Source organism: Oryzias latipes, chromosome 9 (genome assembly GCF_053564925.1).
Source record: "Oryzias latipes strain Hd-rR chromosome 9, Olatipes_Hd-rR_3.1".
NCBI lineage: Eukaryota > Metazoa > Chordata > Actinopteri > Beloniformes > Adrianichthyidae > Oryzias > Oryzias latipes.
This window is the reverse complement of record NC_136245.1, coordinates 27,670,447-27,684,107: the sequence shown is the minus strand read 5'-3', so window position 1 is coordinate 27,684,107 and position 13,661 is coordinate 27,670,447. Positions and strand designations below refer to the sequence as shown.

The 13,661-nt window shown below is 38.8% G+C and overlaps 1 protein-coding gene across 1 annotated transcript; it reads right to left on the bottom strand.

Moving 5' to 3' along the window:
• Positions 1-5,567: 5,567 nt before the first annotated feature.
• On the bottom strand, positions 5,568-12,637 carry znf366 (zinc finger protein 366). The gene is made up of 7 exons (XM_011478953.4): positions 12,447-12,637; positions 9,334-10,365; positions 9,089-9,256; positions 8,633-8,783; positions 8,342-8,533; positions 6,959-7,133; positions 5,568-6,881 (listed from the first exon to the last, which is right to left on the bottom strand). The coding sequence occupies exons 2-7, from the start codon at positions 10,356-10,358 to the stop codon at positions 6,328-6,330; spliced, it is 2,265 nt and encodes a 754-aa protein (XP_011477255.1). The 5' UTR covers positions 10,359-10,365; positions 12,447-12,637; the 3' UTR covers positions 5,568-6,327.
• Between the last annotated feature and the right edge of the window lie 1,024 nt (positions 12,638-13,661).

Sequence of the window (13,661 nt, the reverse complement as noted above, 5' to 3'; positions counted from 1 at the left end):
CGGGGGATTGGGACATACCAAGTCTTAGAACCAAAAATGAAATAAAGAAAAAATAATGACTGTTCATTTGAGTTTAAACAATGTTACGTCTTTTCTGTTATTCTGTTTTAAATACTTTTTTCTTTATTTTCTTTTCCCCCCGACTAAACCTGTATATCTCTAGTTCAAAGTAATCTGGTCATCATTCTCTGGTGGTCTTTCACATTTCAGGAAATACATAAAAAATAAGTATTTTCATGAGGTATAATCAAAGGACAAAAAATATTTTACAGACCTACGAATACGTAGGATATGTCAGATATTGTTGGGTTAAAAATCTGATTATGGGCTGGAATGTCTAAAACAGTTATTGGATAATCAGATTTATGATGTGCATGTAAATGGGTTGGTTATGATTATTATGATGGTCTGGTCAATTATTAGACTTTGGTAGTCATGGAAATAGGTTCTTCAATTATTTCGTATTGAACAACTTTGCAACCGTAAATAATTGTTGCTGCTTTTCAACAGCATTACATGACTAAGTTCAAATTTCACTATCCTGCCAATCAGGAAAAAAAACAATTAAAAACTTTTCAGCAAAGCAGCTAGTTTTAAAATTGCTTTTCTTAAAAAAAATAAAAACAGAAAGAAAATTGTCCTTGAATACCCAATATTTCTTTTTTATTTTATTTTACTTTTTACTCTTGTTTTCTTTTACATGAGTGCGTAAAGTTAAGAACAGAATTTTCTTTGTGGTTAATGAGCATAAAAACCAGGAAAGAATGTGGTTTAGGTGTGTTTCTTTACGGAAAAAAAACTTTGAAGACAAGCCCACAAAGAGGTCAGCAGAGGACGCTCTTTAAACAAAGAGAGGACTGACCAGATCCTGCATGAAAATGCAGAGTGCTTTGCTTATTGACAGTTCCTCAAAATTATGGGTTAATTCCTAAACTGATTGGACATTATTTTTCTAGTAAAATTAGCAGTTCTAATAAATACATTAAAATGTAAAAACTGTGGCCTAACACTATCAAAGTTCTGCTCATTTTGATGCAAGATGTATAAAAATACCAGAAAAACTTTGGACGTTGTGGAATTCTTTTCTGTTAGAAAAGCAGAGTTTTCCCTCTGCATCCACTGATCTGAGGTCAACATGCAGTTGATATTTTTGTAAGCTCCTTGGCTGTGAAGAAAAGGAGGTGATGGGTTGAAACTGGGGTGGGACTGTTTCATCAAACAAAAAGCAAGATTACCTTTTTTGAGAGGAGAATCAAGATGAGTTCACACAAAGCAGTCCTCTTTATTTGCTCCTTTTTCTTTCTACTAAATGTGTTTTTTTGTGCTGTGGGTATTCCCATGTCTGCTTGTTGGTGAGATTTACAGAAAAATGTATTTCAACAAAAGTCGGAAACTTGTCTCTGTGTTTATGTTATTTTAAAAAGGTTTGTGTTGTGGTTCGGAATACCTAAGAATTCAGAAGTATTTGTTTTCAATATCTGTCTCCTCTTCCTTTTTTATGCTCTTTGCATGTGACTTTGTGCACGTAGGTGAGTAGAAAGACACGTGACACAAAAACAGCATTGTGTTAAGCATGTGAAGACAATAGTGTTGGGGAACATCTTTTGAAGAGGTTTGAGGCAGGTCCAAAGCCACAATGGGCCAAAAGAATTATGAAGTCCCCCAACAGTGTAACCATGAAGACTATGACTAAGTTAGGTCACAGATTTGGTGGACAACTTTTTAGATACGTATTTTACCCATTTCGACAGTCTTTTGATCTATTTTAAACAGTTCCAGTAGTCTTTTAATTATGACTATGCCATATTTAGCCCAAATTTAAACAATCTGCATCGTTTTTCGGAACAAAACTTCTAATAAATTTCTGCAGAGCGGCAGAAATTTATTAGAAGTTTTCCTCTATGTCGTGGGAAGGACTGTTGGCGCGGAGCAACTCGGCCTCCGTTCCCATCACCCATAACTGAGAGTGCTCTGTTTACAGTCCCTTATACATTCCCAACCTAACATTACCGGCGCAATCAAAAAGGCTAGAAGTATTGGAGCTGTCCAGTCATACAGTTTTGAGCCAAATGTCAGCTCAGACAAGAATAAATAATGACAGAAATGGATCTAATCATCTACGAGTGTTTGGGTCAGAATGGAGCAGAGCAGGGAGCTTTTTTTGCGCCTGCTCCTGATTTACAACAATGTCAATAAAGTTTAAGTGTTTAATATGTTTATTATAATTCTACAGTTATATTGTCAACAAAACAAGAAAAACAGAAACAAAAAATAAAACAAATCCAGAATTCTGAGAATAAAGTCAGAATTCTGAGAATAAAGTCAGAATTCTGAGATTAAAGTCAGAATTCTGAGATTAAAGTCAGAATTTTCTGTGACCTTTTATTTTTTTTCTCCATGGCCCTAATCCTCTTCCGTAGCTAGCACCCATGACTAAAAAGGAAAAAAATTAGCGATACATACAGAAGGTATAGCAAAATCAGCCACATATGCATAAAACCAAAGTTAGTCTTGAATCTTTGTAGACTGCTGATTGAAAAAGTCCAGAAAAGGCCTCCCTTTCTGAAAATTTTTTTTTCTGAACCTCTCATCACATAACACATTTTTTCTAATTTGAGATGGAACTGCAATTTCTCTAATCCAATGTGTTACTGAAGAATTAGGCGTCGAGCCAGAAGAGTTGAAAACACAATTAGTTCCTGACCCTTAGGCAGTTTTAAGAAAAATGCAGTCTTAAACTTATTTATACATACTCTATCATCAGAGAAATGCCAAAAGAACATGTTAGAAACACCACAAACACAATTTTCATTGGAGTAGGTTTAAAAAAAGTGACAAATGATTCACCCGAAGCATTTCCAATCTAGCATTGGCATACATGTAGAGTGGGTTCTCAGCGCCGAGCACACAGGTCTTTAAAGTGTCAAGAGAAATTTAATGTCCATAAAACAATTCTCCCAACGTTTTGGCAACAGAATTAAGAGTGCTCATTGTGCTCCTGCACGGCTGTTTAGTGAAAGTCCATTAGGTGTGGTTAAAGTTGTTTGGAGGAAAACCTCTGACTTGCACAAAACCCTCTCTTCAGTCTCATGCAACAATTTCAGGAAGCGTGAATGCATGAAAATCGAGAAGACCTTAAAAAGTGAAAACTCATCCAGTTACAAAGCTACTTCCAATTAAAGTCATTGGAAGCAATGTCTTTAGTGGCTTTTAAGAAACCATGCTAAAAGACAGTTTGCTGCTATCAGCCATCTTTGTCTTCCAAGAAACCAAGGAATGCTGGGTAACTGGAGGAGACTCACGACCATCATGGCAAGCAAATCTTAAAAGATGCCATAAATACACAGAAAGTTTCTCTTCAGAAAGTTCTCATTTTCTGGTCAGATTTGTCATTTGTTGTTTTCTGTTTCACATATAAAATTAAGAGCTCTGCAGTCTTTTAAAAAAAACAACTACCGATACTTGTTTTATAGAATGCCAAGTAGAAAGGGCCTTCATTTTTTTTAATATACTCCAATTTCTTTGACTAAATTGTTATTATTTACTCTTCAAACTTTTAAATTTAAAAGGGAAAATTAATTGATATCTGGTTGATTCCTTCCTGGTTGATGTGATTAAACGCATATTTGAAAATACATAAAAACATCAAGTGTCATCAATTATGTAAGACAAGCATGGTGAAAATATTTAGTACAAGCACTATATTCTTTCTTGAAAATCATCTAAAATATAAGTATTAGAACTACAGAGTACTAAATAATTAAAATCCAAGTCAGCATAATAATAAAAATTAAAAAATAAACAGGTTTAAAACAGGTTTGAAACTGTAACAAATACTAATATTTTAAATAATAATAAAAAGTATCTGTAAAATAAACAAAATGTTAAATTTCAATAAGCGTGACAAGCTTCTGTTTACTGAATATTTTTCAACCCCATAACATTGTATTTTTTTCATTTAAAAGTTCATCATTTTTATGAAAAAAATCAGGCGTACCCCTTATTCTTTAGATTTAGTGTGAAAACAAACATGGCTAACACTTGTTTTTTTAAAAGTTTTTTTTAACATTTTATTTTCGTTTTCCAAGTGTACACTACACTAAATGTGGTACAAATCCAGATATTCAAACAACGTTGTTACCAGCATATGAGAGCAAGTTTGGACAATCATGTTCAATTAACATAGAAAAAAAGAGGAAAGAATAAACAAAAATGAGGAAAGAAGAAAAAGAAAGAAACAATGCATGCAATTAGTGGGAAATATTTAAATGAAGGTTTCATTCATATCACTTATCCTGTAGGCATTTTAAGTAAAGTCTTGCCAAATATTTCTGGAATTTTTTGTCCTATGAATCGTATTTGCCACTAACAATATTTTGTTCAAGTACCTCTCAAAATATGGGACAGAAGGAGACATTTATTGTAACAAAATGAGTTTCTTTGCAGCCAGCATCAACATGCTGCTGTTTTTTTTAGAAAGCCTGTCTCATCTGCTGCTGATTACTTGGATCAGGTGTGTTTAGCCTTTAATGAGCTTCAACGGCAGGTTAGTTGGAAAACATGTGGGACACCGGCCCTCGAGGCCTAAAGTTAATAAAACCACAAGAAGAAGAAGAAGAAGAAGAAGAGGCCTAAAGTTTGATGCTAAACGAGATCATTCCAGTGAACGCTTCACAATTTGAAGTTCTTTAGAGACAGACTAATCTTTTTTCTTGAATGGGATTCAAAGTTTAGACTTTAGGGGAAAGCGGAACATCACCGGTGAGAGTCATGGAGCTGTGTTACAGTTCTCCTGTGCGTCTGCCTCATGTTCTCTCATGTTTCAGTTCATTAAAAACCACAGCAGAGCCCTCGCGCTCATCCAGTCAGGAGCTGGAGTCAGGAGTCCCCAAGACACCATGATGATGAAGGCGAGAGGAGCTGACTTTTGCGGCCAGCCTTTCTGCGCTCCCTGCGGCTTTTCTTGCTGCCAGCAAACTGGGATCAGAACGTGTGTAGGTGAGGAAAGGAAAGAAGAGGAGGATGTGAGAACTTCCTCAAACTGTTTGCAGTTTCGGCCTTTGGGACACGGTGGTCGTGGCTGGTAGAAAAAGAGAAGCTCCTGTTCTGCATTTCATCATACAAAAATGACAGTGTTTACCTGAACTGGCACAACAAAGTTCCAGTAACAATGCTTGCTATGAAGTTATTTTTAACATAGTCGATGTTTTTTTTTTTTTTACTGTTTTTACCTCTAGCTTAACATGTGATTTAGCAGCTATCCCTTAAAAACTGATTTTTTTCATGCTTTCATTTTCTGTAAGCTTCACTGGGAGCCACACACACATCTTTTGTCTGGGACACCCACTGTGTGTGTTGCTCGTGTTTGATGGCCAGCTAAAAGAGAGACGAGGAGAGGTGTTTTCTCTTCCTCTTCCTCTGCTTTGAAAGAGAAGCACAGGGAGAAATGCAACCTCTCTGAAACTTACAGCAAACATCTTTTAAGTCGGAGGACGGCTGGAAACTTGGCTTTTATTCATCTTTTAAAGGCATTATTGTTGTTTGGAAGACACGAACAGGAGGCTCTCTGCAGGTTCAAGCTTTTATTTTTGTTAAAAAGAATTATAATCAATATGTAGCCATACAAGAAAAGACACACTTTATCCTTTAAAAAATAAACAAAACAACATCGATTTATACTTCTGAAGTAAAACACCAAAAATCACAGTTTATTTGTTAAAGACTTTTTTGTTATTTTGTAAATTAAATGTTCACAGTTTTCAACTCTCACAAAATAATGATAAAGGAAGTCACCTCAAAATCACGTGCAATCAATCACCTGATTAATAATACTTTTTCATTTTTTAGAATCAAAGATTAAAGGAAGTTAAAACACATTTGCGTCAACACTGTAAAAGAAAGTACAAAAATATCTAAAGCTTTAAATACATTTTTGACTAATATTTACAAAATACTGCATAATAATCACAATTTGGCATTTTTATCAGTGCATGACACGTTTTAAAAGTAAAATGTTTCACAGCAATTTGTTTTATAGAATATCCTGGTGCTACACAAACTTTTTAAAAATGTTTTTTCAAAAATTTTGACCTGTATGTACTGAAACATCACCTTTATTTTCTTGTTTTAAAACAATCTCAATAAACTCTTTTTCTGTGACTTAACCCATAAGTACCTAGACCAAAATGATGTGTATTTTACCACAAACTAAGTGGACCACAGAATGAATTTCTGATATTTTTCTGTCACACTGATGACAGCGTGGGTTCTTATGGGTTCATCTAAACTTCTCCCATTCTTTTAACTTCACTTGCGTCAAGAAGTGGTCTACTCGCAATCTGAATCAACATCTTCTGCCTGCAGTTTCCTTTGCTCTGCCTGATCTTGCTTAGAATCTTCTGAAATGGACACACATCTTAGTACACGAGCTGTTTTGCTGTTTTGTTTTTGCTTTTCTCCGTCCACATTAGGATCACACAGCTCAGCTGGTGGCACCAGTTCCACCTGGCTACCAGTGGATTCTACATCTACTTTTCTCTCTTCCTCTATTTTCTCATCTCTTAAACTTTTCTCAGACTTTTCTTGCTCCTGCATCGACCTCAGTTCATCTGGACATTCGTGTTGTTTCTCCTCCAGCTCAGAGACGTACTGCTCCTGACTTGCAGGCTCCTGCTGGTCCACCTCAGGGCTGTACTGACTTCTTCTGTACAAACTCTCCTCATCCTCCTCCTCCTGGCAAGAGCTTCCAGGGACACTCTCACCATCAGACTGGGAGAGGCGGAGGCCGGGCTTCTGCGAGAGGTCAAAGGGCTCCTCTTGGCTGAAGTGAGAGAGGAGCCCCATTGAACCGGAGAGGCACAGACCTCCTCTCTGCTGAAACACTGAAGACAGAAAAAAAATGTTCTCAGAATTGTAGTCTATTGAGCCAACCCCTCATTTCTGACATTTGCATCCTTACATCTCTCATCCAACCCTCTGTCCATGACCCCATGTTTGACCTTCATGTGTCTGGTGAGGTTTCCCTTCAGAGTGAACTTGCTGGGACAGTACAGACACTTGAAGGGCTTGCTGTCTGAGTGAAGGTGCATGTGGCCCATCAGGTTGTGCATTCTGTTAAATTCTTTGCCACAAAGCTGAAAAGAAAACACAATTTTTACTTCATTCTAAAGTCCTACTCTGATCATCTTTTGATCACCTGTAAAAGCGTAAGCCTGCCCTGATTTCCCATCATCCCTTTATTTACACTCTTCCACTAGTTTGGAGCAATCCAGCCGTGCAGTTATGAGCAGGATGCTAGCTTGGATGAGAAAAATAAAGATGTACATGGATTTATTTGTCTGCAAGATGATGCATTGGAATGGAGCGGAGCAGGGAGCTTAAGACTTACTGATTGAAGCACTTAAATCACAGCTACAAGATTTGTGGAACGACATTTTTGCGTAGATATTATGTATGTCAGCACTCCATTATGAGAAAAATGCCACAAGAACATGTTAAAAACACCAAATCATTGAAGAGGGTCCTTAAAGTCCTTTCAAAAGGTCTGCAAACACGGAGCCACGAGTGAAACAAGAGATTTATGTTGTGGTGATTTTCTTTTTTCTGCCAGATCTGCTTTTTCTCAGAATGCAGCACAACAGACCTACACGTAATTTCAAATGAATGTGCAGGCATTCGGATGTCCACACACCCTTTTTCCCCTCCCTCTTTCCTTGTTTTCATCTTTTCCTCTTTGTCTTCCCCCCCTGTCTCACACATGCACACAAGAATAACAGAAGACAAAAAGAGAGAGGAAGCAACTCTGAGACTGGGCTAGGAGGAGAACAGGGAAGGGCAACTCCTGCGCTGTCCTTCCTCTGCATTCTTTTTTATTAGGGTGGTCCTTTCCTCCAGGAGGAGAGAGGGACTGTAAACTGTCCGAGAGGACCGTGAGAAAACAGGAAGCTCCCTCTAGCAGCAGAGAAAGCGAGATGAAATCTATTTGCGGGTTTTGTTCTCTGGGGAGACTCGGGGGGCCATTGTTAGAGAGGCAGTTTGTGCTGCGATATCCTTCCTATGGACAAGGAGGCTCCCACTCCCATAAGCCTCTTTGCTATCTGGTCATCGTCTTAGTCCTTGCAGCAAGGTCAAAACATAAGCTTTCTTAACGAAAAACTGATGCAATCAAAGCCTAAACAAATGTCACTCTTTTGTTGTTATGGCAACCAAGAAAAGATTAGTGATAATTAAGACTTGCTCGAGAGCATCACTGCACAAATATAATCTGCAGAATGCAAAACCCTGTGATTTTCAACATCTTTCTCCTTCCACTGCAAGACCAATAAACAGCATTTCGACCGACCTTGCACTTGTAAGGCTTGATGTCCGAGTGCACGATCATGTGAGCCTTGAGAGTTTGCTTTTGGACAAAACTCTTGAAGCACATGTGGCACTGGTAGGCCCGTATGTTGGTATGGATCAGGACGTGGCGCTTCATGTTGGCCAGCAGGGTGAACTCCCGACCGCAGATGCGACACTTGTGCTCCTTCACTCCCTGATTGGAAAAGTAATGTCTTCTGTTTGCTAAATCTTTATTATAAAAATTTTTTTTAAAGCGTGCAGGCATGTTTTTTTTGTCTTTGTTTAAATTTACCTTGTGAGTGAGAGTGTGCTGTTTGAGGTGGTGTGACTGGATGAACTCCATTCCACACTCACTGCAGATGTAAGGTCTGATGTCTTTGTGTTTCATCATGTGGTTCTGAAGCTGACTCGGATACTGGAAAGTCTTTTGGCACTCAGTGCACCTGCAGGAAAAACAAAAAACACTCATTTTGCAATCAAATTAAAATAAATTTATAACTTCCTTTTTAACTCTTCAGGAAATATGCTGTAAATTGAGCTCTCTTTTATACTTTTTGCTTTTATTGCTGTCTAATTTGTGATATCCAAAACTGTAAGAGAGGAAGACTAGAAGAAAAAGCAGAAAAATTATTTTTCTTTGGCTCCTTTTTAAAATTTGAAAACATGTAAGTTTAGAATGCTAACTTGCTAAAGAAAAACTAAGTATTGTGTCTGTAATTTTAAAAAACAGAAAAAATGTGGTGTTTACCTGTACAAAGTGGGACCACGATGCACGGTGAGGTGCCTCTTCAGCTGGGCCAGCGTGGGGAAGTCCAGTCCACACTCCACGCACACATTCTCCTGCCCTTTTTCATGCTTCAGCTCATGTGCACGAAGCTCGCTGGGATATGCAAAGCCTCTTCCACAAACGCTGCAGCTGGAGGCACAAAGAGGAGGATGTTTGAAAAAAACATCTGGAAGGATAAAGTCAGTTAAGAGGCACGAAGGTTTTACCTGTACGGCTTCACATCACTGTGTTGCATCATGTGTCTCTTCAGGTGGCTGGTCTGGGTAAAGGCTTTGTGGCACACCTGACACTTGTGGGGCCTCATGCCCTGATGTGTGAGCAGGTGTGTGTGCAGGTGGCTCAGCTGCTTGAACAGCTTTCCACAGAGATGACACCCATGTGGCTTGATGCCATTGTGACCCAAGATATGTGTAACCAGGTTGTACTTAGAGGTGTAAGACTTCTCGCACATCCGACACTTCCACCGCTTCTGATCCCCACCGACGTCCACGTAGTAGCTGTCATCCACGTGGACACTGAGGCCCAGCTTCTCTGTGCTGCTCATTTCATTTCGGGGAGCTCTCTCCCCAGTGACCTGATTGGAACGGAGCTCCTCTTTAGCGTAGAAAGCGGCAGAGGGGAGGTGCATGAAAGGCCCGGGCATGAAGTAGGGATATGGGAGAAGGTTGTGGGAGAGCGCTGAGTAGTAAGGGGGCCGGAGAAGCAGAGGAGAAGGATGCCAAGCAAGTGAAGGGCTAAGAGGCTCTTGCTTCACCTGCACAGGTACATTAACACCTGGTAACCTGTGATGAAGCTGCAGTCGGCTGAGGTCAATCATCCCAGGGATGGGTTTCGAAGGTGTGGAGGACATCAAATGTGGTGCTAAAGTGACACCCATGTGGGGGAGGCCCACTGTCTTCCTTTTGCTGCTATCTTCTGCCTCTTCTGCCTCTTTGTCAGAAGATTCATGCTCCTGGGAGTCCACAGTGGGAGAAGTTATTTTCCGTTTTTGAGGTTCCTCTTTTTGTGTGTAACCAGAACCAAACATGGGATAGAAAGCAGGTGGACTGAAAGCGCTGTAGGGCTCTCCAGTGAGCGATACGCTGTGGTAACTGGGTGGGGGGAATCTGGGGGGTTTGAAATAAAGTGGGCTCGTGTTTAGATAGAAACTGTGCTGAGAAACTGCTTGTCTCAGCTCATGTCTGGGGGGAGGACTTCCTCCTGAAGAGGAGCTCGCAGCATCACTTTCCATTTTCTGTCTGCACAAGAAAGAGTGAAGCGTAATTAGCACTTGTAGAATAAGTTCCTATTAAAACCCCCAAAATGTGTGTGGTTTGCACAAGCAAGTGCCTACAAGGCTAATTCAAAAATCAGCACTCCACCGCTTTTATTTTGAAGGCATAAATTCTTACAACACAGAAGAGTGTCAGTTAAATCTTTTTTTTTGGAAACATTTTTGAGCCAAGTGCTGCTAAAGGAATAGGACGTTATTTTAGAGATGAAATTGGTCGTTAAAAAAAGAAATTTATTCCAAAGTAACACTAAGGTTAAGTTGCATAGACCTGTTCTACTGAAGTCATTTCTCCTGCCACATATGTCCAAAATACTAAACCATCTTTCTGGAAAAAAAAACTTTTTCCCAGGAAACAAGAAAAATATTTCAAATATTCCAGTCAATGCGGATAGGAGGTTTTTGTCTTGTGACTTTTATGTCATAAAAAGGACAGGATTTTATTGCAGATTCACCTAAAATGTCACCATTTAATGTAAAATCTAAAAATCTAAAATTGATGATGATCGATGATAGATTTTGAATTTTGGACTTCGATATGTTTGTTTACTCTGTTGACCTAATTTTACAGGTAACTAAGATAGAGACTAAGAGTCTGAACTACATGACTATGGCTATTTCTGTTGTTGACGTCTCTTAAAAAAAAGCTGCAATGTAGTTTTCTTTTTTTTGGCTTTGTTTGTTACATTTCAAACACTTTTGTGTTTTGACACACTAATTGTGCTCTGAAATCGAATACAGATTTTGCTGCTCTGCATTCTGAGTGCATCACCTTGCACTGTTCTGCCTCATCACAATCTCTGCCTCATCACAATCTCACAACCCTCTGTTGATCTCTGTCGAGATCAACAGAGGGTCTCTCATCCGCTGACCCTTTGGTTTTAGCTATTTGCAAAATTCTAAAGAAAAGTGGTAAGCAGGTACAGACAGACATCGACACCTCTCAGAACCCAACCTGAAACTTTTCACTTCTTCCTTTCTCACAAATCTGCTCCTTTCCTGAAAGTAGGAAGTTCTATGTGAAATGTTCACCTCTACCTCCTGCACACATTTCGCTTCCTTGTCTGCTTTTTCTCTGTTCTCTTCATCTTTTTTCATGTACAGTGGTGGAGGTTCCTCTTTTCCTCTTCAATGGCAGGGCTAACCTTTCAATCAGGATGATCAGCATGCACTGAAACGATGGATCATTAGTAAACTGCAAATGCGGTCACAGATTAGAAGATGCTAATAATCAAAGGGGAACTTTCTTACTTCTGCATGACGTTCAGAATAGCTTTTAGTAACTTTCTTTACATTTTCCTCCCATTCTGTATTTAGTTCACAGCTGTACTCATTGCAGCAGCAAGCGCGTGCTGTTTTAGCTGCAGGTTGCAGGTCTTTTTGTTTGTCAAAATAAGGTCAGTAACTCCAGAAGGGTGAAAAGGATTTCTAAAATTCAAAGCTGTCATTTTTTTTCTTTGCTTGAAATATTCATCTTCTTCAACACAAAATTACAGCAAATAAGTAAAGGATTGTGTACACTTTGAAAAAAAAAGTTCTCAAAGAAAAATGCACATTTTATTTTGATTGGCTGATCCATGGTGTGACTTTTGTTACTCCATTACTTGCTGCTTAAATCAAACAACACTTTAAAAGGACAATTTTTGGATCAGTTTTTTTTACAACTTTATGCCTAAAACACATTTCAATAGAAGGGCCGGAACATAAAAAGTCTCCTGATACATAAAAAAAACAATAGCTGCCTAATATTAAAAACATTGGGATGTAATTATGTAGCAAACCACAAAAGAAAATAAATAAATGTTTTTTTGTGCATTTTTTTTTCAGTATTTGCTTTCTAATTAAGCTGATGTTATTAATATAATAATTCTGCTTTTTGAAGTGCCCCACTCTTTGTCCACCCCCACTCACCCCCCAGAGCCCCCTGCGTTTGAGCCCCATTGTGCATTCCAAACAATCCTTAAAAATCAAAGCCCCTCCTCGTGTGCCACTCAATGCTCATCGAGTGTGTGTCTAGAGAGGTTGTAGCATAGCCAGAGCGTAACTTACCAGCAGAGTGAGTTTTCTGTGATGCTGTGGCTGAAGTGCTGCTGCTGCTGCTGCTGTACCTGAACTTCTGTTCTCTTCCTCCTGCTTGCACTGCAGCTCTCCTGACAATGAGCCGCCCATCCACGGATAGCATTTGAAGTGACTTAAGAAAGAGAACAGGAACAATCACTTTGTTCTCATTTTTCAGATGAGTACCTTCGGAGAGAAGGAAGGAAGGGAGGGAGGGAGGAAGTCAACAAGCCAAGTGCCTTCCTGCTGAAAAATAGGGAAACACTAGATAGACATCTGCATTTCTTTATGAAATAAAGATTTGCAGAGCTTTGTGGAGGAACGTTAGGAGGAAAGTGTTGATGTTGTGTCATGAAGTCACGTGCAGCGGTGGAGAATAAACTCACTATACTAAAACATTTAAGCTCAATGATCATGTTTCCTTTATTTGCGCCTAAAAGAGTGTTTAAATTTAAGATAATCACACTAAATTTAAAAGATTTCAGTGATTTAAAGGTTCTGCCTTTTAATTTTTTTTGCAGTGTTCTTTTCTATAGGTAATCTGATTATTTCCGTGTACTTCCTACACTAAGATTAAAACAGCATTAATACACGTGTCAATTCCACCACCAGGAGGCAAGAGAGACCTGGTCTTCTTTGCATCGGAAATCCAAAGTCACATCCGACTTCTATGTTTTGTGCAAAAGTTGGGGCCTAATTGAGATGAGTTGGCAGTGTCAGCGGCAGTAATTGAACTTTTATCATTGCTGAGGTAAAGCTGTCTTGTAAAAGGCTGTGGCTGGTCATTAGCTGTGTTAATTAGTTCATAAACCCAATTAACCTCAGACCTGGACATGTGTCAATGCATGTGAGGAATTAAGCACAAAATTAATTACAAGTTGTTGCTGTGTTTCTCTTTTTATCCAGAAATTCCTTTTTGTTTAGTCAATATGGTTTCCCAGAATGCCTTGAGTTGAAAACAGACCTCTAATTATTTTTGGTCTTGACGCGACAAAAGAAAACCCTAAAATGCATCTTGTAACTTTTAAAACAAAAGCAGAAAAAGGTGTTCTGCCTTCATGTCCACTAATTATTTAAATAATGTCCTTTCCACCTGCCCCTCTTGACCTTTCTGATTTGCTTCTATCTCTGACATGTACGGTCACGCTCCATGAATCGTTTTTTTTTTAATAAACCCCTGCAAAGAAGGAAGCAAATGAGGTCAGA